The 23,507-nt window shown below is 36.4% G+C and overlaps 1 protein-coding gene across 8 annotated transcripts in view; it reads right to left on the reverse strand.

The window, feature by feature from the left end:
* Positions 1 to 23,507, reverse strand: part of JMJD1C (jumonji domain containing 1C) — a 305,528-nt gene that overhangs the window by 19,258 nt on the left and 262,763 nt on the right. For 4 of the 8 annotated variants that reach the window (XM_032607635.1, XM_032607630.1, XM_032607632.1 and 1 more), the window contains 14 exons: positions 22,922 to 23,046; positions 21,247 to 21,390; positions 20,963 to 21,149; positions 19,163 to 20,847; positions 16,539 to 16,711; positions 14,065 to 16,274; positions 8,916 to 9,117; positions 7,489 to 7,703; positions 6,412 to 6,564; positions 3,764 to 3,853; positions 2,655 to 2,782; positions 2,258 to 2,471; positions 1,500 to 1,714; positions 288 to 566 (listed from right to left, as the gene is read on the reverse strand). In XM_032607635.1, the coding sequence (XP_032463526.1) occupies positions 288 to 566; positions 1,500 to 1,714; positions 2,258 to 2,471; positions 2,655 to 2,782; positions 3,764 to 3,853; positions 6,412 to 6,564; positions 7,489 to 7,703; positions 8,916 to 9,117; positions 14,065 to 16,274; positions 16,539 to 16,711; positions 19,163 to 20,847; positions 20,963 to 21,149; positions 21,247 to 21,390; positions 22,922 to 23,046 (6,020 nt within the window). Of the gene's footprint in view, positions 1 to 287; positions 567 to 1,499; positions 1,717 to 1,835; positions 1,937 to 2,257; positions 2,472 to 2,654; positions 2,783 to 3,763; positions 3,854 to 6,411; positions 6,565 to 7,488; positions 7,704 to 8,915; positions 9,118 to 14,064; positions 16,275 to 16,538; positions 16,712 to 19,162; positions 20,848 to 20,962; positions 21,150 to 21,246; positions 21,391 to 22,921; positions 23,047 to 23,507 lie in introns of those variants that run through there. The other 4 variants (XM_032607631.1, XM_032607636.1, XR_004346113.1 and 1 more) reach the window with 4 other exon arrangements.

Consider the following 23,507-nt stretch of genomic DNA (forward strand, 5'->3'; position numbering starts at 1 on the left):
GCGATACCAAACTTTGTGAATATATGGCTTTATTAAAAGTCTGCTAACAAACTGAAATTATAACATCAAATAATCAATGCTTCCCTGTTAATTCATATAAATCTGGCCAAAAAATAAGGATTCAGAAACAACCATTCTGGTAACTTTTTTGGTGTTTTTGATATCTTCCAACTCAAATGTGTCAAGTATTATCTTTCCCCTTTCTAATCCTAAGGAGAAAACCATTTTTCCTATTCAACCAGCTTTAGTTCCACTCAGAGCATACTAAATCAGCTTAAAATACTCACTTGTCCATGTTTCCAACACTCTTTGAAAAGCTTCCAATTATTAATATTTTTATAATCCTTAAGCCACAGAATATGCTTCTCACAGATCCAAGAATGTGGTATATCACTGTACAATTTATTGTTTTCATCCATGGCAGGTTTTCTGTTTTCTTTAGGTTCTTCTTTGAGCTCTGGTTTTACATTTATCTTAGAGGCTTTATTTGGTGGAATTTTGTTTTCAACAACTGAAGCAATTATGTCATCAAGAATGTTTGGCATAGTCCTTCCACTTTTACCACTCTAATAAGGAAAAAAAATTATACTTTCAGGGGAAATGATTACATTTGGAAACTTTTGTTTTTATTTACTATTACATAGCAAGCAACCAACACAAACAATATATCTGGCTTCAAGAATCATGTCATTGTGGCTTCCCTGGTGGCGCAGTGGTTGAGAGTCCGCCTGTTGGTGCAGGGGACAGGGTTCGTGCCCCGGTCCAGGAGGATCCCACGTGCCGCGGAGCGGCTGGGCCCATGAGCCATGGCCGCTGAGCCTGCGCTCCGCAACGGGAGAGGCCACAGCAGTGAGAGGCCCGCGTACCGCAAAAAAAAAAAAAAAAGAATCATGTCAATGGATATGGATCTCTAGTCCCTACACTATTCCTGACAGTGGGAAGCAGAAGTAGGGTGGTCTCCATGTGAGAAACCGCTGGATCTGCAGAAACCAGAAGTATGGTCTTCCTTTCACATCGTTTTAGGATTGGGGCAGAGGGAACAAATAGGTATACTCTCCCAAATACTTTTAAAAGCCACTAAAAATTTGTGTCTACCTATGCAATTTTTGTTTTTATTTTTTTTTAACTTTTTTGGTGAATAATTAAAGCGAAAATTGATGTCTAAATATTTTAACAAAACATTGAAACATTTCAAAACAAAACATTCACATCCATGTCATTCCCTGCCCGCCCCCCCTCCCCCAACTAGATACCAAATTCTGAAGGAGTATGTTAGGACTCTTTTGGAATCAAAATGCCCCTCTGCAACCCTTTTCACCTGGGAAAAGAACAAAATCTCTGGCTTTTAAGTTATGAGAATTATAATGCAAATAGGAACATGCTTAGCAATTTGGTATATTTGATTTCATGTGCATCTATTTATTGTGTAGTTCACAGCCAAGACCCCAAATCTAAATTTAAGGCCCATATGAAATCCAAAAATCTGGCATCTCACTCACGGGGGTTCCCATTGAATAAACTGGTGCAAAGGCAATGCCAGCATCTGTAGAACCCACACGTAGCTTGCCAGCTGTTGTGGTCAGCAAATCTCGTAATGTTGAGCCTTGTTCATTATTCTGGGACACAGGAGGTGATGTTCTGCTATTGGGAGAATCAGGGTTGTCTTGTTCTCTCTCTTCTTTAATTTGCTTTTCAAGGGCAAATTCTTTGTTTTCTGAAATAAAACATTTTACAAAATTCACATAGAATTAAACATGCTGCTAAAGTACAGACAAAGCTGGCATCCTACATTTTACAGTGAGAGATGAAAACTGTAGCACTAGTCATTTATTCACCTGAACACACACCAGAGGATGGGTTAGATCCTTCAGGAGTCAAATAGTTTGAATATGAAAAGGCCTTCCTCAGTGTTTTAGACATGTAGGTGAGTTTGTACCTGTCGCAAAGGAAAAATGCTATAGCTAAGACGGGGAGAAAGTGTAGGTAAAGTTACAAATCTATTGCCCTGGTGGCTTTTTTTTTTTTTTTTTTTTTTTTTTTTCTGGTGGCTTTATTGATACGCTCATCTACAGATGATTCTGTAACTAACTTTGATAAGATCACAGGAAGTCGAGTTCCTAGTAAGAAAAGACAATGTTAAAACCTAAGCCACAATGAGAGCAAAAGACAAAAGTAAACCGTTCTAAGTGAACGGTAGCATGTTTATGTATGATACTACACTGTTGATTACAATTATTAGATAATAAACTAGGTTTACCTTTTTTTTCCTCTCTGGCCTTTTGCTCTGCAAGATCTGCTAACCAGTGCAGTGGTGACTGGGATTCTGGAGGAGCTACCTTGCTGTCCGTGCTTACATCACTCTCTGGGCTGCTGTTGCCATTACTCTCTGGCTTCTGAGGGGTATTTTGCTGCTGAGACTCAGGCATGCACAGAGAAATTTTATTACTGTGATTAAGAACATTCTGTAAAACCTACAAAGGTAGAACAGTTGAATTTTTAAAATACTATTTCTTCAATTATTCAGAGTTAAAAAATAGAGGTTACATTTATACAGTAACACAGGAAATGTAATTTATAAAACACAAGTCCTAAACTGGATTTCAAATATCAAAGCTGATTAACCATGAATTTTATTTGAATAGATTTTTACTCACTTGAGACACACCATTCATAGCAGAAAGATTTCCAACTTGGATATTCTGTTTGTTAGTACAATGACAATGGGATTTAATACCATATTTTTCTCTAAGAGTGTGCATCGCATCTAGAAGATCTGTCAAAACTACAAAATATAATGGTTAATAAAAAGATCATCACTAGTTGTTAAGATTATAAAAATTTTTTCTTTTTCTTGTGGAGGTTTTCTGTGCCTTTTCAACTTCTTTTCCATTTTTTCCTTCATCCCTTCCATCTATTTCAGGTTTGTTCATTCAACCAAATCCATGTTCTCTATTCTTTTCTTTTACCTCTATAATCAAAAATCATTATGCTCACAAAAACAAAAAAAAAGTAGAATAACCTGTAATAAATACATCTAATATGCTTTTTCATTACACTCTGGTCTCCCCATCCCACGACCCCCCTTTCTCTGGCTGCGTGGTGTGGCTTGTGGGATCTTAGTTCCCCATCTAGGGGTCAAACCTATGCCCCCTGCAGTGGAAGGGTGGAGTCCTAACCACTGGACTGCCGGAGAATTCCCAGTTTTCCCCTTCTAAAATGGTTCCTCCTCTAAGGCTTTCTTCATCACTGGGTCTGGGCTTATCCTGCTAACTTTATTACACAGAGGATTCTAAGAACAGAGCAATAACAATTCAAGATTACATAAACCTTACCACTTCTTTCTACTACTATTGACATACTTCTAAGTAATCTGGAACAACAAAGACCTGTTACACTACTAAGTCAATAATGTATATTTAGGGCTTCCCTGGTGGCTCAGTGGTTAAGAATCCGCCCGCCAGTGCAGGGGACACGGATTCGAGCCCTGGCCCGGGAAGATCCCACATGTCGCGGAGAAACTAAGCCCAAGTGCCACAACCACTGAGCCTGCGCTCTAGAGCCCGTGAGCCACAACTACTGAGCCCGAGTGCCACAAGTACTGAAGCCTGCGTGCCTAGAGCCCAGGCTGTGCAACAAGAGAAGCCACTGCAATGAGAAGCCTGTGCACGGTAACCCAGAGTAGCCCCCACTCGCCACGACTAGAGGAAGCCTGCACACAGCAACGAAGACCCAATGCAGCCAAAAAATGTATATTTATACTTACCAGAACCAGGTATAATTTGAGTTGGCATTAAATGTTTGTGATCATGAGGCTGTCCCTTCACACACTTCATCCAAGCATACAGTTCTTTATCTGTAAGATAGTAACATACGTACTTTTATATTAGTCATGGTTTTAGAATTATAAAATTGATGGCTTACATATAAAGAGTTTAGCAATTATGTAAAATGTCAACGGTAGGCTTCATATGTTTGCTTCTTAAAAAAAAAAAAACAGTTCCACTCTTCTGAGAATTTTATAAAAACATGATACAAAACAGATACAATGTTACTAGCCTTTTCTAAAATGACCATTCTTTAGTCTCATTAATGTATTAGTCACCTCAATCTTCCCTGTAGCTAATTTCTTACTCTTAACTATTTGTGCCAAACAGGGCTTTTGCCTGATCTTAGCACATTAGACTCATAAGTTTGAGGCTACTGCCAACTCATTTTTTTCTAATGGGTCAAAGACACAAACTGTCACAAGACATGTGAAAAGCCTCAACTTGATAAGACAGTATTTAATTGCTATTACTGCAGTAAGGCTCCATACCTGGAAGAGTTGATGTATTAAGGCATAGCATGAGGCATATCATACAAAGGAAAAATATTCAATACCTTGATCTCAAGGACAGCTTCTATAAATTTAATGATATAGATAACTACTTATCTATGACGTGGCTGTAGGAGCTTCAGTTAAGTATCAAAAAGGTCATTAAATTCAGCATAAAAAAATCTAGAACTATTTCATGAAAAGTTTCAGAGGAAATAAAATTCAAATCTAGCCTAAAACTGGTTTTCTTTAAAAGCGTTCTGACTTTCCCTACAAAACCTACATAGTAACTTGTAAATGTTCTCTAACTAGTTATATTTTAGACACTAGGTTTAGTTACCACTATATAAAGCTATAACCTAGTCAATGTGAGCTTATTACAATATTTATCAGTGAAATAAGAATATATATATAAAACAGAATACAACTCAAGGCATATAGGTTATACTTAAAAAAACAATACGGTGACTGACAGGCTATACTTTAAAAATTAACAGTACTATGATAACCGACAGCAACACAACTATTAGGTTTATTATGCATACCCTATCTTGTTTAAAAAAAAGTCATGCTTATATATGCATACAATATAACAAAATATAATACATTAAAATTAATTTCTTTTTAATTTGGCAAAGGGAAAATGAAAGTAACACAGAACCAGTAAAAAGGAATGAAGTTTTATAACACTGCAGCTAGTTCTTCTATCAACCAAAAGTATCCAAATAGATTTTTAGGGTTTTGAAGATAGTTAACGGCCTAAAATGCATTCCTTATTATGGTTTTACATTTTACTCGTATCTTTTGCATATCACAGAAACAACTAGCTGTAGATGCTTCGCTTGCTCAAGTCTCTTTGGTAAACGCTGGGTGTATAAGAAAAAGGGTTAGAAAGGGCCTAGTTTTAGTAATCCTATCAGTGGAAAAGATACTGACGGCTAAATCATGGTTCATCTATCTGACATACTACTTTGAAAAAGAGCTGCCTGGAATGAAAATGACATTCTTCACTGTTTTTAGATACTGAATAAACAGCCTATCACTAAACATGATTTTACTTCTAATACTTCCACAGTTTGAATCTTCTCATTAAGACTTTACCCCCCAAACCTTCAGGTTACCAGTATTTACGTAAGCTACTTCCTTAACTGCCTTGGATGAACTTCTTCTAAAACACTTGTACCATGACAAAAGGTACAGTTAGTTACTTTCTTTTTAAAACTATTATCTTCCAAATGTATTAACACGCAGAACACTGTTTTGTGCCATTTTACTTCTCTAGAAATTAGAAATAATCATTTCAAAGGATGTTTTCATATATAATAAAGACTTCTTCATTTTCTAACTAGTGGATAAATGGTGCTAGTGGTAGCATATTCTTGAACATTTGGATTTAAACTTTATGGACCAATTTTTAGAAACATCAATTCCCCCTAGTTAAGTATGCAATTGTGACTTATGTGCTTGACTGTATAATTAACAGCTTCTGGGGCTTCCCTGGTGGCGCAGTGGTTGAGAATCTGCCTGCTAATGCAGGGGACACGGGTTCGAGCCCTGGTCTGGGAGGATTCCACATGCCGCGGAGCAACTAGGCCTGTGAGCCACAACTACTGAGCCTGCGCGTCTGGAGCCTGTGCTCCGCAACAGGAGAGGCCGCGATAGTGAAGGGCCCATGCACCGCGATGAAGAGTGGCCCCCGCTTGCCACAACTAGAGAAAGCCCTCGCACAGAAACGAAGACCCAACACAGCCAAAATAAATAAATTAACAGGTTCTGTAAGACACTTCAGGCTGTGACACAGTGGAATCTGAAAGCTACAAAGCCTAACCTAAATTTGGGCTGCATTAATCTGACTGAAATGAGAGAGTGGATCTACTAATCAGGCTAAAAAGATGTAGATGCAGTTTTATTGTAGAAAATCTGGCTATTTTAATAAACTGTGGTTAACTCCTCCTTTTTTAAACATAAGCTTCATAAAACTTCCTTAATGTAATATATTCATAATTAAGGTAGGGAAAAAACTCACCTAATTCATCTAATTTTCCAGATGAGTGGTCCTAAAAAAAAATTTCAATTTATATGAAGTTACAACTAACCTCTAGAACTCTTCCTTTCCTTTGCCTTGTAACAATCTAAGCAGACCACAAATCCACATTTTTGACAAACCCAATGAATGTTAAACAATGTTGCTTCACACGCATCACACATCTCCCGGACTCCTCTCACTGCTCTTTTCCAGGCAATTTTGGCTGAAATACAGGGAAATAAAAATTTAAAGGCAAACATGCTCTCTTCCATACAATTTTCACTGAATGCACAAAAACAAAAATTTAAAGGCGAACCAAAAACTTCGAAGGATTTATTAATTAACAATCAATAGCAGATTCCTTGATGTAACTAGTAATTCTCTTCAGAAGACTTACATCTAATGGAGGGTTTCTCAATCCTGGCGCCCTTGATATTTGGATGAATAATTCTCTTTTGTGGGCGGCTACCCTGCGCAGTGGCATCTGGGGCTCCACCTACAGATGCTCATTCTCTATACCCCCAACACCTTTCAGTTATGCAACCAAAAGTGTCTTGAGTCATTGCAAAAATGTCCCCTGGGGGACGAACTACTGACTTAAGGGATGGGAAGGAAAAGAAGCTAACATTTTGAGCACCTAGTACGTTAGGTGCTTTACTTAGTAAATATAACATAACTACTTTAAAAACAAACCTATGATGTAGTTATCATTCCCATTTCATACAGTTAAACAAGGAATAAAGTTGAGATACAAATGTAAGTCTATCTAACTCCAAAGACTGTGATGAATCACACGAGATAAAAAGCTTAAATAATTGGGATGGATTATGTCTTTATATGGCAAATGCTGAAGCTTCCCAATTGCACATCCAAAGTGTCTATCGTGCTCAGTTATGTCATAATGGCAGAAACACCAAAATGCTATTGTAATTTCACAAATTGCTAATCCAATTCAACCTCAGTTGGAAAATATGTTACCTTAATTACATATAGGTACATTTGCACATAAAAGTGTCATTATCAAAATTAAAAGTAAACAAGCCTAGGTAAGATTAAGGACTTCTCCCACAGATAAAACATATTCTAAAGAGAAATTCTTAAAATAAAATGTGAATAGTTGCATGTTCTAAGTATTTAACTTCCTTACCATCCTTTTTCACCCAGGACAAAGCTGTTTTTTCAGATGTTACTAACTGACAGAACTTATCACCTATTATATCCAAGATGTATTTTGAAGTTTCTATGTCTACTTCATCATCTTCATAATTTTCATGTGTCCATAGACTCATAGCTTCATCATCATATTGGTCAGGAGAAGAGAAGCCATCTATTCTAACCACTCCATTTTTACTAAAAGACAATCTGAAACATTAAAACATAAAAGCATTAGATAACAAGACAGAAGTTCAGGTTTTAAAAGTTGTAAATGTATAATTAATTTATATTTTTATATTACATTATAAATATATAAATTTACAATTAAAAAACATGAAAATAGAGTGGTTGTTTATATATACAAACTTTATTAATAAAATTTAACCAACTTTTGACTCCCATAGTGCTACACAAATGGCAATGCAGTGGCACCAATTTTAGGTAAAATCTTATTTCTTGAAATAACCTATCACTTATACTTAACGATTTAACTCCAGTCAAATGGAAACTGTCCAAGTGTTTCATGAGGAAAAGAGTTAAAATGTTGGCCGAATGCTGCCTTGAGCAATGCAGTTATTTTATACATAATCTAAGCCAGCACCCTCTAAAGTTGAAAATACCATAAATCACCTTAAGATTCACTGAGATTTAAAAAAAAAATGCTAAATTAAAAAATACATTTTCTTGGGCTTCCCTGGTGGCGCAGTGGTTAAGAATCTGCATGCCAATGCAGGAGACACCGGTTCAAGCCCTGGTCCAGGATGATCCCACATGCCGCGGAGCAATGAAGCCCGTGTGCCACAACTACTTAAGCCCGCACGCTTAGAGCCTGTGCTCTGCAACAAGAGAAGCCACCGCAATGAGAAGCCCCCGCACTGCAATGAAGAGTAACCCCTGCTCACCACAACTAGAGAAGGCCGGCACGCAGCAACGAAGACCCAATGCAGCCAAAAATAAATAAATTTTAAAAAAACAAACAAAACCCTAAGTATGGGTATCTGTAATGCAACATACTGACTTAGTTTAATGCCTAGATGGTTCACCCAGATTTATAGACTTATCGTGGCTGATGCACAGATATAAATGTGACATTGTTTTGTTTTACATAAATAAGAAAAAACTTAAACTGCTGTTTCCTATAATTTAGAAAAAATACTAACATTTTCTCATTAAGGAATAATAAATCTCTTAGAAGAGAAAAGTCATATGAAAACAAGCAGCAGTGTGAATATGAATTTAGTCTAACAGTTAAACCTATTGTTAAATTTGGCACACAAAAAGTTTAGTGTCTTTTTATAATGCTTCAGAAACACAGAGGCTCAAAGCCTCATTCCCACCTCCAAAAATCCCTCAGAATGACAGTACAATTTCCAATATCCTATCACCATATTTTCCCCCAATTACCTATTTTCAACTTACCGTCTAAAGTAGTAAAATCTACAAAACACTGGTGAGTGAGTTAGTTCTTCTCCCTTCTTACTCCGAATAAGTCTACATTCTCGGCACTTTTGCAAATTAGGCCCTATCTCACAGCAGGAGTCATCCTGTAAAAAGGATTCCCCAGTTTGCTTCAGCTTCTTGACTTTACGCCAGTCTTTTAATACTGAACGAGGGATGCCAGCTGTAAAAGCAGTAGGAAAGTATTAGCAAGATTATAACTTTTTAGAAAGGTAAACTCCTCGAGATAATATTCAAATCAATTAAAGATCACTGAGAATAAAGGCAAAAAAAAAAAAAACAGTTCAAGTCAATCATACAACTGTGATCATATACTGAGACTGTAGAAAAGAGATTATAGTTCAAGGTACTCATTAATAACTAAAAAGTCCATAGCAGCATTTCTATTTACTATTCTACTAACCAAATGAACTCTTAATGTCAGTATAATGGAAATGCAGACGTGAGTAAATTTTCCAGCTGACTGAAATCTTCACATACTCAATATTCATATTTGTATAGTAGCAAACATGATAGTCATTCATTTTCTTTGTAAATCTATAGATAAAAATGCAGCTCTTCTACACAGAAATTTGTTATATGTAGGAGGAGGCTCTTTTAAGATGCACAGGAAGGACCTAAAGACCAAAAGTTAACACTTCTAGAAACTACAGGCTAGTTTCAATATATTTATATTGTTTTGAAATACTTAATCTGATTCTCCAAAGGTAAATGTGGATCAAGACAAATTTCGATTTTATCACACTATATTTGTGGGAAGAGGAGCTAAGATTTTTCTCCTAATATCTCTCCCTATTATAATGTCCTCCATTTGGTATCAATATTTGATAGAAGCAGTATCTTTTAGAAAAATCAAAGGGTTTGAAGGATGTAAAAGAAAAAAGCCAATATTAACCTGCCTGTCTTTATTGATGGTATAAAGAAAAAAGGCATCAGAGAAGTCTAAAGAAAAACAAAACTCAAACGCACTATACAATTTAATACTTGCAGGAAAAAAATTAATTTGTTTACTATACTCTGCATCATTGCTCCATCACGTTCATTAACTTGAACTTAATTGTTGTAATAACACGGGCTCAAGTAATCAGTCATCTACAGAGCAGCAAGAACTCAAAACATTATATTGTACCTAAGTTAAATGTAGCCTATTCAATTTTTAAAAATATATTCACTTAAAAGCACGTTGGGACAAGCAAGTATTTGTTGACACCTATCAGCGTACTTACACTGCCCATATTTATGTAGCTATATGCCAGACCTGAGATTTACATAGTTTGTTATTTCTATCATGTTGAATGAATAAACTGTATTTCCTACCCTTGTGTTTACTAATCATACCCATTTTGCCGATCAGAGGCAGTTCAAATGTTCTCCTGAGATTATATAATTCTTGCAGAAGATACAGCAGAACTCTTGTTCTGAGCTCTCACTGTCAACTTACCTGTTGATAGCATACGTAGTACAATTACGGCAAGATCACATACATCTTAACATAGGAAGTGCTGTGTTTAAATTCCAGGGTGGCCCATTTGAAATAGGTTCCAGTTATTAAGCACTTCTATGACTGCTGCCTGATTCTTTTACGATTACATGTTCTCCCCTCTTCTTTCTCTAATTTAGGGCAAGGAGCCATTTGGCTTAATCCACTAGAGAAACATGTATGTGGGCACACATACCACTTATGGAATAAAAATGTTTCCAGAAGGCTTGTGTAAAATGTTTGTTATTTCCTCCACTGTGTATAAGACACGTTTCTCCTATGGACTGTATAAAAAATTCAGAGCTTCTTGAAGTCAGAATGAACAACAGTAGTACACTGCTGATAAATCTTTATTTGTTATATTACTTCCAATCATTTATTTACTTTATCTATTACACTAGAATAAACTAAATGTAATCTTTCTATTTAGACTAGAAAACAACCATTAACCAATATGCTTTTACATTCCAGACAATGGAACAATTCCAAGAGTATGGATAACCATACTACCGTGAACAATTTAAATAGTATTATAAAGAAAGAACCAGGCATTTCAAAGCAACTCTCAGTTCTGTGACATGAAATGGACACTTGGACCTTTTTTTTAAATGAATGAATAAATTATAAAGATATGAAGGTCCAGGTCATGTAGACTGTTTTTGATATTATGTTTTTTGCTTCTAGACTAGGCCAAACATGACTATGCCTAACTTCTTTTATGAATTTTACTGTAATATTATTTGTACAATAAATAAAATAAAACTCCATTTTTCAATTCTATATATATAATTTATTGGTAACATCTAAAATCTAAAAGTTTGAGATTTAGACACTTAGTCAACGAAAAATACCTAACTCAATGGATATTTCTTCTTCCTTTATACCAGAAGAACATTTTCAACCTTAGTTCTCTATCAGTAAATCCTCAAAGCAGCTGCTCTAGCAACAGAAAACTGAGGAAGAAAATAAGAGAAAAATACATGCTAACCTTTAACCTCTGATATGCCTTCACCTTAAAAATATTTTTTGAGATATAGAAATGAACTCTGCTGACAGTTAAACCACTGATTTTGTGTGTCACAGGACTTACATTTAAATCTGATGGGAAATTTCAGTACATAAAATGATGTAAAAAATTAGTCGCGAAAAAGCATTCAACTTTTAATTATCAGTAACAAAAGGCAGCAGATATGAAGATTTTCTAAAACAGCAGATAAAGCAAATTCTATTGTACCTGGCTTTAGAATGTACTAAAAACTATGATATGCATATTTGTGTAATAATTATACATGTATAATAGTCTATGCAATCATATTACATTCTTTAAGTGCAGATTAACTCTTTTCGATTGACTATGACTGATGACAACCCCAATGAACATTCAAAGGATAAAGATCATATTTAATCCATGAGGGAGATAATCCACTCAGGTTTAGAACTTATGAACTCCCAATTTAGAGAACTTTTCTAGATAGCCCAGAACAAAAGCAAGTCAACTCTGCCCATAATTAATAGATGGCATTTAATAGTCACTTAATATTACTTTGGACTTGGGAGTAAATGGGACTTAAAATAGCCTGTTTGATACTAAATGTTATTCACTATGTAGGGGAGATTTGACTAAGCATTACAACTTGGAGGGGGAAGTGCTGATTCCAGTCTTTGTCTTAAAACCTACTTGGGAACATGTACATACACAGTCTCAAAATGAAAACAGAATATGTACTTCATTAAGAGTTAATTTTATAAATTTAACTTCTCAAGAATATTCTAAGTGTTAAAAGCTGGAAGAGTCCTATTTCTGTTTTCTGTAAATTTAACTCCAGTATTTGAATACTCGACACCAAAAGAAATGTTTTGTGAAACAAAAGAGAAACAATTATTGACCACACTAAGCTTCTTGAATTCACTGGGGAAGTAAACAGAACACATTACAACACAGTATGCAATCCAACACTCAAATAAATGGCACGTATCCTGTATCCTTCGTTGTCAATCTCCCTCTTTCTTTCTTCTTACTATGTTTGCATTTCAGTCTGTCAGCCTGTCTCTAGTTGAGCTTGTTTTCCTTTGTTCTTTCACTTTCTGACTGTCCTTTTCTACGATTCCATCCTCCTGTTTTTCTCTCCTTCACTTTGCCTCTGGTTTCCACACAGGCATGTGGGAAAAACCTCATTCAGTAAAAAGGCCCAAATAAGAGCCTTCAAGCATCCAAATGCTTGTTACAGTACGTCTTGAATGTCCACATTGTCACAGATATTTCATATATTGTATGTGGATGAATACATGGATATAGTGAAACTATTAACTGCTTTCTGCCTTGTGCAACATACCTAAAAAAAAATAAGCAAACTGAGAAAAACTACTTCTAGAGTAAAGACATACAGAAATACTTTATAGTGAATATTACTGGCAAGTATCACTTATTCTGCCCTGTTGTAGCCACAAATGAAATACAAATATTATCAGTTTTGAAACTTTTACTTATTATGTAAGTTCTTCTTGAATATAGAAATGAACAAACAAAATCACCAATCCCGTTTATTTAACTTTTACCCACTGTTAAGGACTGCTTGAATGAGTAGCATTATTAGTTAAATAGAAGGTAATTTCATTGTTTTCTTTTCTTTCTTTTTTTTTTTTTAAGTTTTCAATTTTTCTCCAGATGACAAAGGGTGAAATATGGGCTACATCCACACTACTCTGAAGTAGTTCTCTTCTAAAAGTGGGACTGCAAGGAAGTTTTTGTGAATAGGAATTCTTTTTCAACTATTATCTTGTTACAGGTAAAAACCTAATACAGGCATACCTTAGAGATAGTGTGGGTTCAGTTTCAGACCACCACCATAAAGTACACAAATTTTCTTGCTTCCCAGTGCACATAAAAGTTAGGTTTACACTATAATGCAGTCTATTAAGTGTGCAACGGCATTATGTCTAAAAAACTACGCATGTACTTTAATTTAAAAATGGTTTATTGCTGAAAAAGGCTAACCAACATCTCAGCCTTCAGTGAGTCGTAATCTTTTTTCAATAGTAACATCAAAGGCCACTGATTACAGACCACCAAAACAAATATTATACCGTAACGATGGAAAAGTCTGAATTACCAAAGTATGACAGAGACATGAAGTGAGCAAATGCTGTTGGGAAAATGGTGCTGACGGACCTTCCTGACACGGGGTTGCCGCAAACCTTCAATTTGTTTAAAAAAAAAAAAAAAAAAAAAAAGACAGTATCTGGAAAGCACAATAAAACAAGGTATGCCTGTATTAGAAATCCATTTTTAGTGTATAGTTATAACTGCCTTTTGACAATTTTTAGAAATGGTCAAAATTCTGAGTAACTACTAAATTACACACTGGGGTTTTGCCAACCTGAGTGCTATGTAAAAACATATTTCTACAAGTCTCTTGAAAATGGAGAAATATTGATAGGTCTTCTCTCATTTCCTCTTATAGGGTACTTGTAGAAATGAAGTCAATGAGCACATACATTACACCAGGGCATACAAATGAAGTCAAAGATGCCTTTAAGCTCTAGCTCTCTAAGTTTTAGAGAACACCATCATTATTGCAAGAACTTACAGCCCATTTTACTTGAGATAAAAAAAGTAATTAATTTACTTACCACTATTATTGTTGCTCTGCAACTTCCATTTACTTTTTTCTTTGGCACTCCTGCTGAGAACCCCATTGGGTTTTAAGTCTTCTTCTATTTCACCTTTTCTCTTCTGAAGATCATTTTGCTTCTTTTTGTAAGTTGGCTTAGGTTGCCTTTTAGTCCTTTGCTCTGATTTGCTTTCACTTTCGTCTGAATCTCCACTTTCAGAGCCAGATTCATAAGTTCGTTTGGCTTTTCTCCTATTGACTTTATCATCTTTTACAAATTTATCAACTATGATCTTACTATCTACACTATTTTGTAGATCATTCGACGTAGAGGCTATTAAATTGACAGAACATGGCTTAATAATTTCTGATACAGAATTCCCTGAATTTTCCATTTTATTAGTATTTTTATCTTCTTCTGAATGTCTTGTAAGCCAGGCCTTTTTCAGTTTAGTATGGTAGTTTGGTTGACTTGTCTGGGATGCTTGCCCATTTCCTACAGAGTTTGCTTTGTTAATTGTACTACAGACTACAGTGCTATCCAAGAGAGGGGAGGCTGAAGATGTCTGATTTTTCACAGCATTAGGCTCAGGCTCACTGACATTACTACTTTTATACTGAGCTGCAGCCAGTGCTGCCTTGTGCTTTTTTAAATGGATAAAATCAGTTGTGCCTGAGAACCCAGAGCTGGATTGAACAGCACTTCCTGTCTTACTACTGGCTGGTGTAACTGGAGCTGTCGTGCTGACCCTGCATTCTTGTGTTTGAGCCACTGAATGACTGACACTTTTCGAAGAGGTACATTCTAAAGATTTAGAGGCCAAAATGGTATTTGATAAAGAGTAAATTATTTCTGAACCACCCCAGCTGGAAACATTGGTGGTAGTGGCAGCAGATGTGAATATATCCGTTTTGGTATTACACATTGTATTTACAGGAGACATGACTGAACTGGGAACACTGCCCTGTGAGACAGCCTGAAAGTTTTTTTCGGATTTTATGTGAGCACTGTCTGAATTCACACTTGGCAGAATGATTCTTCCACTCTCTCCAGCTTCTGCTGATTTGAGGCAATCTGTTTGATTTGCCCCAATTGAAGATCTTTCACTAACTCGATCTTTGGAAGCTAACTGCATTGCTGGCATGCTATCAAGTTTTGCACTAGAAGGTGGACGTACAATGACAGATGCCATAGCAGCCTGTGACTTTCCGCTGCTTTTCTCCACATGCCATTCAGCTTTCTCTTTGCTGAGGTTATTATTAGATTTCCACATTTCTGTCAAACTCTGTTCAGAAGAACTCTTAAAATTTGCCTGAGTGTCTTTAGGCTCAGGAATCAGAGTCGGAGGCTTTTGTGATTCTTGAACCTTCCCACCAGCATTTACAGGCATCACTGGAGTTAATGTTGGAGGGGAAAGGCTACTATAGCTGCTTTCCTTTCTCTCCAGGCTATGATGGATTGGTGGGTGAAATACGGGTGCTCTATGCAAAGCAGGCATACTCCGGAGTGTATTTGTAGAAGAAACTGTCAAATGAGTAGGACTCCTACAGTCATTTCTGAAAGTTGTTACTGAGTGAGAAGCAATTTGATGGGGAATATGTTCTGGTGCCTTGCCTACTAAACCTTCACTTTCCGGTTGGTGTTTAATCAAAGGTGGAGGCTTTGAAAGAGATGATATAAACGAAGTCAGAGTCTGAGGGTTAGCTGCTGCTGCTCCAAGGGTATTACTCTGTTTTTCAGTGTAAATGTTTGAAACCTCTTTGGATGGGTATGACCTTGGTGGTTCATTGACTACACTATTAGACAACGTAGTGAAATAGTTACTTTGAGGCAAACTCTGAGGCACTGAATGCTTCATCTTATAAAGATCTGCTACTGAACATTCTACATCTTTGTCTTGTTTGATGACATGGCTTTTAGGGCTAGAGGATGACGCTGCTACTCTGGAATAATTCTCTCTCTCACCCTCAAGCCCCTTGATTTTAGTTGTATAGGGAGCAACATCAATACTTTCTTGAAGGATTCGACGGTGCTCCTCCTTATATTTGTTTAATCTCTCTCCAGTCTCCTGGGGTGGTCTCGGTAATTGATTCAATACAGGATCCACAAAATGCCTATGCAAGTGACCATCTTTTCCCGTCTGTGACCTAGTTAGATCCAGGTCATTTTTGGCTGATGTGGATGCAACAGAACGCAGTGGTTCAATAAAAGCTTTCCTCTCCAATTCCCTGCAAAGAAAATACACGAAGGTTTCTGTAAACACTTTTTCTCGTACAATACAAATATAGCTTCTGTGCGTTACTATTCTATCATAAAAGTGAAACACGACTTTGCATGCACTATAATATTATTAAGAAAATTAAAGGAATATAAAAACAGAAGAATAGTACTTATTATTCAGCCCAGTTTTAAGACATTTGTTAAAATTATCTATTTATAAACTGAATTAAGAAAAATAATAAAAGATAAGTTTTAAGCATTGGTGAACTTACTCTTTATGATGATCTACTAAACATTTTGTCAATGGTGGACTGGAATGTGCTGTAATTTTAAGAGGCCGATGAGGCTCTGCACTGGAAGGTCTGACAGGAATGTGACTAAGTAATCCAATACCATCTGCTGAGGTCACAGGGGTAGGCTGATGTAACCAAGGACTGGGAGAATTCTATCAAAAAAATTTTTTTAAATCATCCTTCAGTTACTAGAAAAAGCTAAACACAGTATCACAGCAGGACTTTAATAGTAGTATATTTATGAAGTATGTGACATACTAATATAGCAGTATATTTTTTAACTATTTTATGAGAAATATCCAGACAAATAAGTAACTAACAGAGTTATATGGATTTTTCCATATGATGAAAAAAATCAATCAGCATTAAAATAGTTATTTCCAGGGAATTCCCTGGCAGTCCAGTGGTTAGGACTCTGCACTTCCACTGCAGGGGGCATGAATTAATATCCAGCATGCTGTGCGGTGTTGCCAAAAAAGAAAAAAAAGTTATTTCCAGAAATTTATTTACTGATTGCAGATCTTGAAATCTTTGCCTTTAACTTACAAATGATGTACACAGAACCTAGCTTTTAAGATTTCCTAAGATTCTATCACCAAAAGACTATATGCTGCTAATAGAAAAAAATAGAAAACATGTTGCTAAAATACATTTCACCAGATTTCATCAAGTTTATTTGCCAATTTTTCTTGTCAAAAATAATTTTTCCCAGGCTTTCCTGGTGGCACAGTGGTTGAGAGTCCGCCTGCCGATGCAGGGGACACGGGTTCGTGCCCGGTCTGGGAAGATCCCACATGCCGCGGAGCGGCTGGGTCCGTGAGCCATGGCCGCTGAGCCTGCGCGTCTGGAGCCTGTGCTCCGCAACGGGAAAGGCCACAACAGTGAGAGGCCCGCGTACCGCAAAAAAAAAAAATAATAATTTTCCCAATGTCATAATTTATTTAGATTTGGCAGAAAATTACATTTTCAAGGCCCATTTGTACTCCATTTCACTATAAGCTATAGATGGACCATTAAACTTGGAGGTGTGGAGGTACAACAAAATTAATTTTTTTAATATCAACATGCTGCCTTTCTCATAGTATCTGGTGACATTGATCTCTATGTTGAGACTTACAACTATCTAATTACATGCTTAAGAACTGTTTCTATACTATGACTCACTGAAATTCTTCCAGAAAATGCTTTGTTGAGTTATACTGTGTTGAATCAGATATTGGGAAAATACAATCCTTTGGTTTTACCAAAGGGAATACATTTTACATCTCAAAATGATAATGTGAAAGCAATATGATATCACACCAAAGATATGCTGCTATAAAATTTCTTAGATTAAAAATATACATATACCTCACACAAGAAAAAAAATATATATATATACACATGTACACAGGATCATTCAAATATATGTTTAAAATAAGGTCTCAATTCTACAAGATCCAGAAATCTGAAGTTATACAGATTACAAAGGTACCTGTATATACCTATATACATATAACAGAATATTACTCAGCTAAAAAAGAAGGAAATCCTGTTACATGCTACAACATGGATGAACTTTGAGGACATTATGCTACACGAAATACTGTACGAGTCCACTCAAATGAAGTACCTAAAGCAGACAATCATAGAGACAGAAAGTAGAAAGGTGGGTGCCAAGAACTTAGGGGGAAGGGGAATTAGTGTTTCATGGGCAGAGTTTCAGTTTTGCAAGATGAAAGAGTTCTAGATATCTGTTGCATAACAATGTGAATATACTTAACACTACTAAACTGTACACTTTAGAATGGTTAAATAAATTTAATGTTGTGGCTTTTACCACAATAAAATGTGTTTTGAAAGATTCTGGGGAAAACCTGAAGAGCATCCTGGTCCACACCAAGGATTAAGTTGCCTCCTAGAGTTTAACGGTGACACCCAATCCCCAGTTTTCAGAATGGGGCTGGTAATGCCCTCAACAACCATCTCTTAGCATGGAAATTAATATGGCTGGAAAAACCACACAGCGCATGAAGGAAGAAGAAAGAGCCCTGTCCCCCACCTTCAGCAATACTTTGTCAGGCAGAGAGACTCTCAGCCCCAACTTCACTCCCAAATATCAGGATTCTCCAGCCTCCGCACCCTTAAGAGAACTAGAGGCTTAGAGAGTCATAGCTTGTAATATACATCAATATAATGTATCTAACTGGGAAACATAACAATTTGTCTTTTTAAGAATAACTTGATTATACATATCAAGAGCCTTGCAATTTTACATAAATTTTATATCCAGAAGTTTCACTTCTAGGAAATTTACCTGAGCAAAATAATTATGGATATATAATTAGTTATGAAGACTAAGTATATAAGAAATAACTTAAGAGGTTTACTTCTTTAAATTGGCTTTTTAAAAAAGTAAATAGGCTTTTCTGAGATTTTAGCTTTACAGTTCTAAAGTTACTAAGCATCAAAAGTTTCATCATAATTAGGAAAATAACTGTTTCAAAAATTCTAGCATATTTTATAATAAGAAATCTAAAAAGTTAATGGGATACTGAAAAAAGCACTTGTACATATGTTGATTAATAAATATATGACATGAGGTAAACCACAGCTTAACTTACCCTCCTCAACGAAGATTCAGCATTAACTGCATTTTCTGGGTGAACCCACTTAGAAGAAGGCAGACCAAGTCCTGAGTATGCATGTGTTCCATTTGGATATTGCCAAATAATTGGATAAAGTCCAAGCTGATTATATGAAGCAGATGGGTGGGCTTGTCCAAGAAGATGAGGTGACTGGTGCTGTAACAACTGCTGCTGTTGCTGGTGTGCTAGTGCTAAGTGGCTCAAGCTGCTGGCATGAGCAGTCTCCAGTCGTGGGGGGCCACCGAGTAAGGAGGCAGTAGGCACTCCAGGTAACACGGCAGAAAGTAAGTGAGGGTGATGAACAGAATGGTGTGGACCACTAGTCAGAGGATGAGTGTTAATGGCAGGTAATGGAGTTTGACTGGATGATCCAGCCAGTAAGTGGGGTGCAGGACTTAAGGCAGGGTGATGGGTACCTGGATTTAAACACGTTCTATGGGATGAAGAATGAAGAGGAAAAGGATGCTGGCTTAAGAAAGGTGAAATGTGATTAGCTCCTGTATCTGACCCGACAAGTGCAGGATCTCTGTAAACTGTGAAATGCTCATTTTTATCAATGATAAGAGGGCTTTTTGTAGTTTCTAATGTACTGCCTCTAGTAGGAACCGGATGAAAGCTGCATCTTGATAACTCATGGTCTATCTTATTTGCCAGTCTTCTTTCACCAGCAGTTTGGCTGTTTGCAAAAGTGGGCTTAGACTTTACAGACTCAGGGGAATGGTTAATTTTAGGTTTAACAACTTCAGGTGAGGAATTGGACTTTGTCTTGTGAGCATCTACTGAAGTATTAAGTTTAGATTTTATAGTTTCTGGGGGTGGACTTCGCTTATGCAGCTTATCTTCTGTGACAGAAACTGCACTAAGAGAAGATACGTAAGAGACATACTGATTTCTCTCTTTTTCCATATTCAGGTTTTCATTTCCTGAAGAAGCATTCCTAACATTTGACTGGGTTAAATCTACTTTAACTACATCACTGACCCAGCTCTGGTCAGAATCTTGGTTTGCTGTTTCCAAGTATTTTGTATTTGTGACTGAATGTTTTGAATCACTAATGTTAGGATCCATTTTCTGAAGTGTCTGAAGGCCAAAGGTACTTGAGTTTTCCTGAACCACCTTTTCCGTATTAGTGTCATTCGTAATGTCAATAACACATTTTGGTGTGGGTGGTCTGGATACAAACTTCTCCTTTGGTAATAATTCCACTGTGTGTGTTTTCTCCATATTGTGTTCCTGAAGAAGTAAATCATTAGAATTGTGATCAGAAAGTGTGGCCTGTTCTGATGAACGGATAATCATTTTTTCTTGAATCTGAGAGTCAACAGACTTCTGTTTCTCTGTTTCTTCGTGTTTTTTATCTTCCTGTATTGGATCCCAGGGAGGCTGGCTATCTATTAGTGCCTCTTCTCCTGCCTTCTCATTATTCTGGGATTTTCCTTCTTCTCCATTTATCTTTGAAGTATTTTTATTTTTCAACTCATGCTCTGGCTTCTGCTCTGAGGAATTATTTATTATTCTCTTATTTGAATTTTCTGAGTCACTGCTCTCAGAAAAGTCTGAAACATTGTCGGTTCGTAGTCTTTTCATATTTAGTTTCTTTTCATCCTCCTCAGGTTTCCTTCTTTTGTTCATCACCTGTTTGTTTTTACCTTTAGCATTTTCTATAAGATTTAAAAAAAGAACAGTTTTATCTTTCAAATTAATATTAAATAAGTATATTTTAAATGTATTTTTGTTTTATATGTTCTCATGCCCTTTAAAAAAGGTGGGTCCTACCTCCTCGTGCTATATAATCATATTTTTCCTCCTTCATCTTCTCTTCATCTGGTATACTGCTATCTGAGCCCTTCCTCTTATTTGGACGAATATTTCTTTGTTGCTGGTGTGAATTCTGTTTTGGTACAGCAGCTTGGGAGTTCATTGCTGGTCTGGGACTATTTGCTTGGGCACGTGTATAATGACCCTAAAAATAACCAATTAACAATGATTGTTCACTACCTGATCCTAAGTAATTTAAGGGAAAATATTTTACCATAATCCATCACTAACAACATACATACGTGAACAGTGTTGCTATTTTGACTGGCACGAGACCTTCGCCGTGATGTAATGCCAATATTTTCACCTTTTAACAAAGAGTGAACAACATCATCTAGAAAGGTCATTTGAACCATAGAAGGATCGACATTCTGTGGTTCTAGTACCTAATCCATGACACAAAACAAGAACAAAAATTAAATCCAATCAGCTAGCCAATGTGATATTAGGTACAATTTCTTTACTGAGTAGAGATGTTTAGAAATCAGCTTGAGATACTGTCAGACTTACAGTAAATCAACTTTAACCATTAAAGATAAGGCTACTGTTTTACATGCTAACTAAAAACTAAAAAGCAAATACATCTATTGCAAGTATACCTTGCAAAACAAGGATTAGAGTTATTCAAGAGTATACTGACAAGTCATAAAATGTATTTCAAAAATAAAAAGTAATTTTCAAAAACAGCTGTAAAATAAAACAAGAAGGTAGAGCATGACAGGAATTCCCTGGTGGTCCAGTGGTTGGGACTTGGCGCTTTCACTGCTGGGGCGTAGGTTCAATCCCTGGTCAGGGAACTAAGATCCTGAAAGCTGCATGATGCGGCCAAAAAAAAAAAAAAGAAGAAGGTAGAGCATGGGAAGCAGAAAAGGACAAAAATCATATAAATGAATTATAGTTTTAAAGACAGGTTAAAGAAAGAACTATTTTTAAAACTAAAGGCAATTTTGTGCTTCACTGAGAGGTCAAAGTTTGTTAGCTTTTAAGGAAAAAAATTAAATTAAATGATATAGTTTATTTAGCATTTTGACTAGAATTTTAACCAAAGCATCTGCATTGTTTATAGAGGGGGTTCTCATTTATTCAGACACCCTCCATAATCCACTCAGGTAGGAAGGTGTAAATATCTATTTTCTGGGGGTAAATACAGTACAGCTTTAAAAGATTTGAAATTAAGACTTTCAGACTGTTAACTTAAAACTCCCTATGAGGGCTTCCCTTGTGGCACAGTGGTTGAGAGTCCGCCTGCCAATGCAGGGGACGCAGGTTCGTGCCCCGGTCCGGGAAGATCCCACATGCCACGGAGCGGCTGGCCCCGTGAGCCATGGCCGCTGAGCCTGCGCGTCCGGAGCCTGTGCTCTGCAATGGGAGAGGCCACAACAGGGAGAGGCCTGCGTAATGCAAAAGAACACAAAAAAACAAACAAACAAAAAAACTCCCTATGAAATTCATATCCTTAACATTCACCATATTCACTATAAAACTTAAGGGAGCATCCCAACTCTGGAATTTGATGTAAAAAGAACTTCAATGTGCATTTAAGTTTTCATTGATGAAAAGAAACCATTTGGGAAATATTTTTATTACTGGAGGGGCAGAAAAGCTGAGACTTTAAGAAAGTTTTAGCTGACCTACTGATAAAAAAAAAAAAAGACTAAACAAATAAGAGTTTGATGCCTCCATTTCAGGGACTGATTTTATCAGTGTTGAAATAAATTTGGCATCACTATCTCGCTGTGACCTCAAGTGAACTCTATATAACATCAGACACATTTGAACTTATTAGGATTACATGACTGCACCTAGAGATGAAAATTATTTGGTGTCAACCTACTGATCCACTGCGGCGCGGGGGCAGAGGAGAGGCATGGGATATGTGAATTGTAACCATCTCTTTTCAAAAATTGGACTATTTACCTGATCATTCATAACGATCATGGTGCGAGTGAAGAGATCATGATGAGTAATTATGCCAGTAAACCACTGGGTGGCAGAGTCTTGTCTATATACTCTCACTCTGTATCCATTCAAGGAATAAGGACCTTAAAAAAAACACACATCATACATGATTCAGTTCATGGATGAAACGGAAAAGTAATTTGGAACTTGGTGTATCAACCTTCTAGTTGCCAAAACTTTACCATAAGCAACTAAAAATTTTGATTCCGGTGACAGGAAAAGCTGCCAAAGTCTTAAAACATGCAGAGACTGTTAACTGAATTTATAAATACAATACTAAAATGCCATATTGGTGTACTTTTGGATTAAACTCACTTTTTTAAATGATATCTATATATGTATACAGATATCCTTCAGAAAATAGGTAATAATTAAATAATAAAAGATATATATCTATATATATTTAAATATGTCTTAAAACAAAAGAGAATGGAGATAAAAATTTCTTCAATTCACAGGTACTAAAATGGTATCAAATACTTGAAAGTTTAATAAGAACTGTGGGGGGGGCCTCTGGTGCACCTTGTTAATATCACAGTGTTAT

This window comes from Phocoena sinus, chromosome 16, assembly GCF_008692025.1.
Source record: "Phocoena sinus isolate mPhoSin1 chromosome 16, mPhoSin1.pri, whole genome shotgun sequence".
In the NCBI taxonomy this organism is placed as follows: domain Eukaryota; kingdom Metazoa; phylum Chordata; class Mammalia; order Artiodactyla; family Phocoenidae; genus Phocoena; species Phocoena sinus.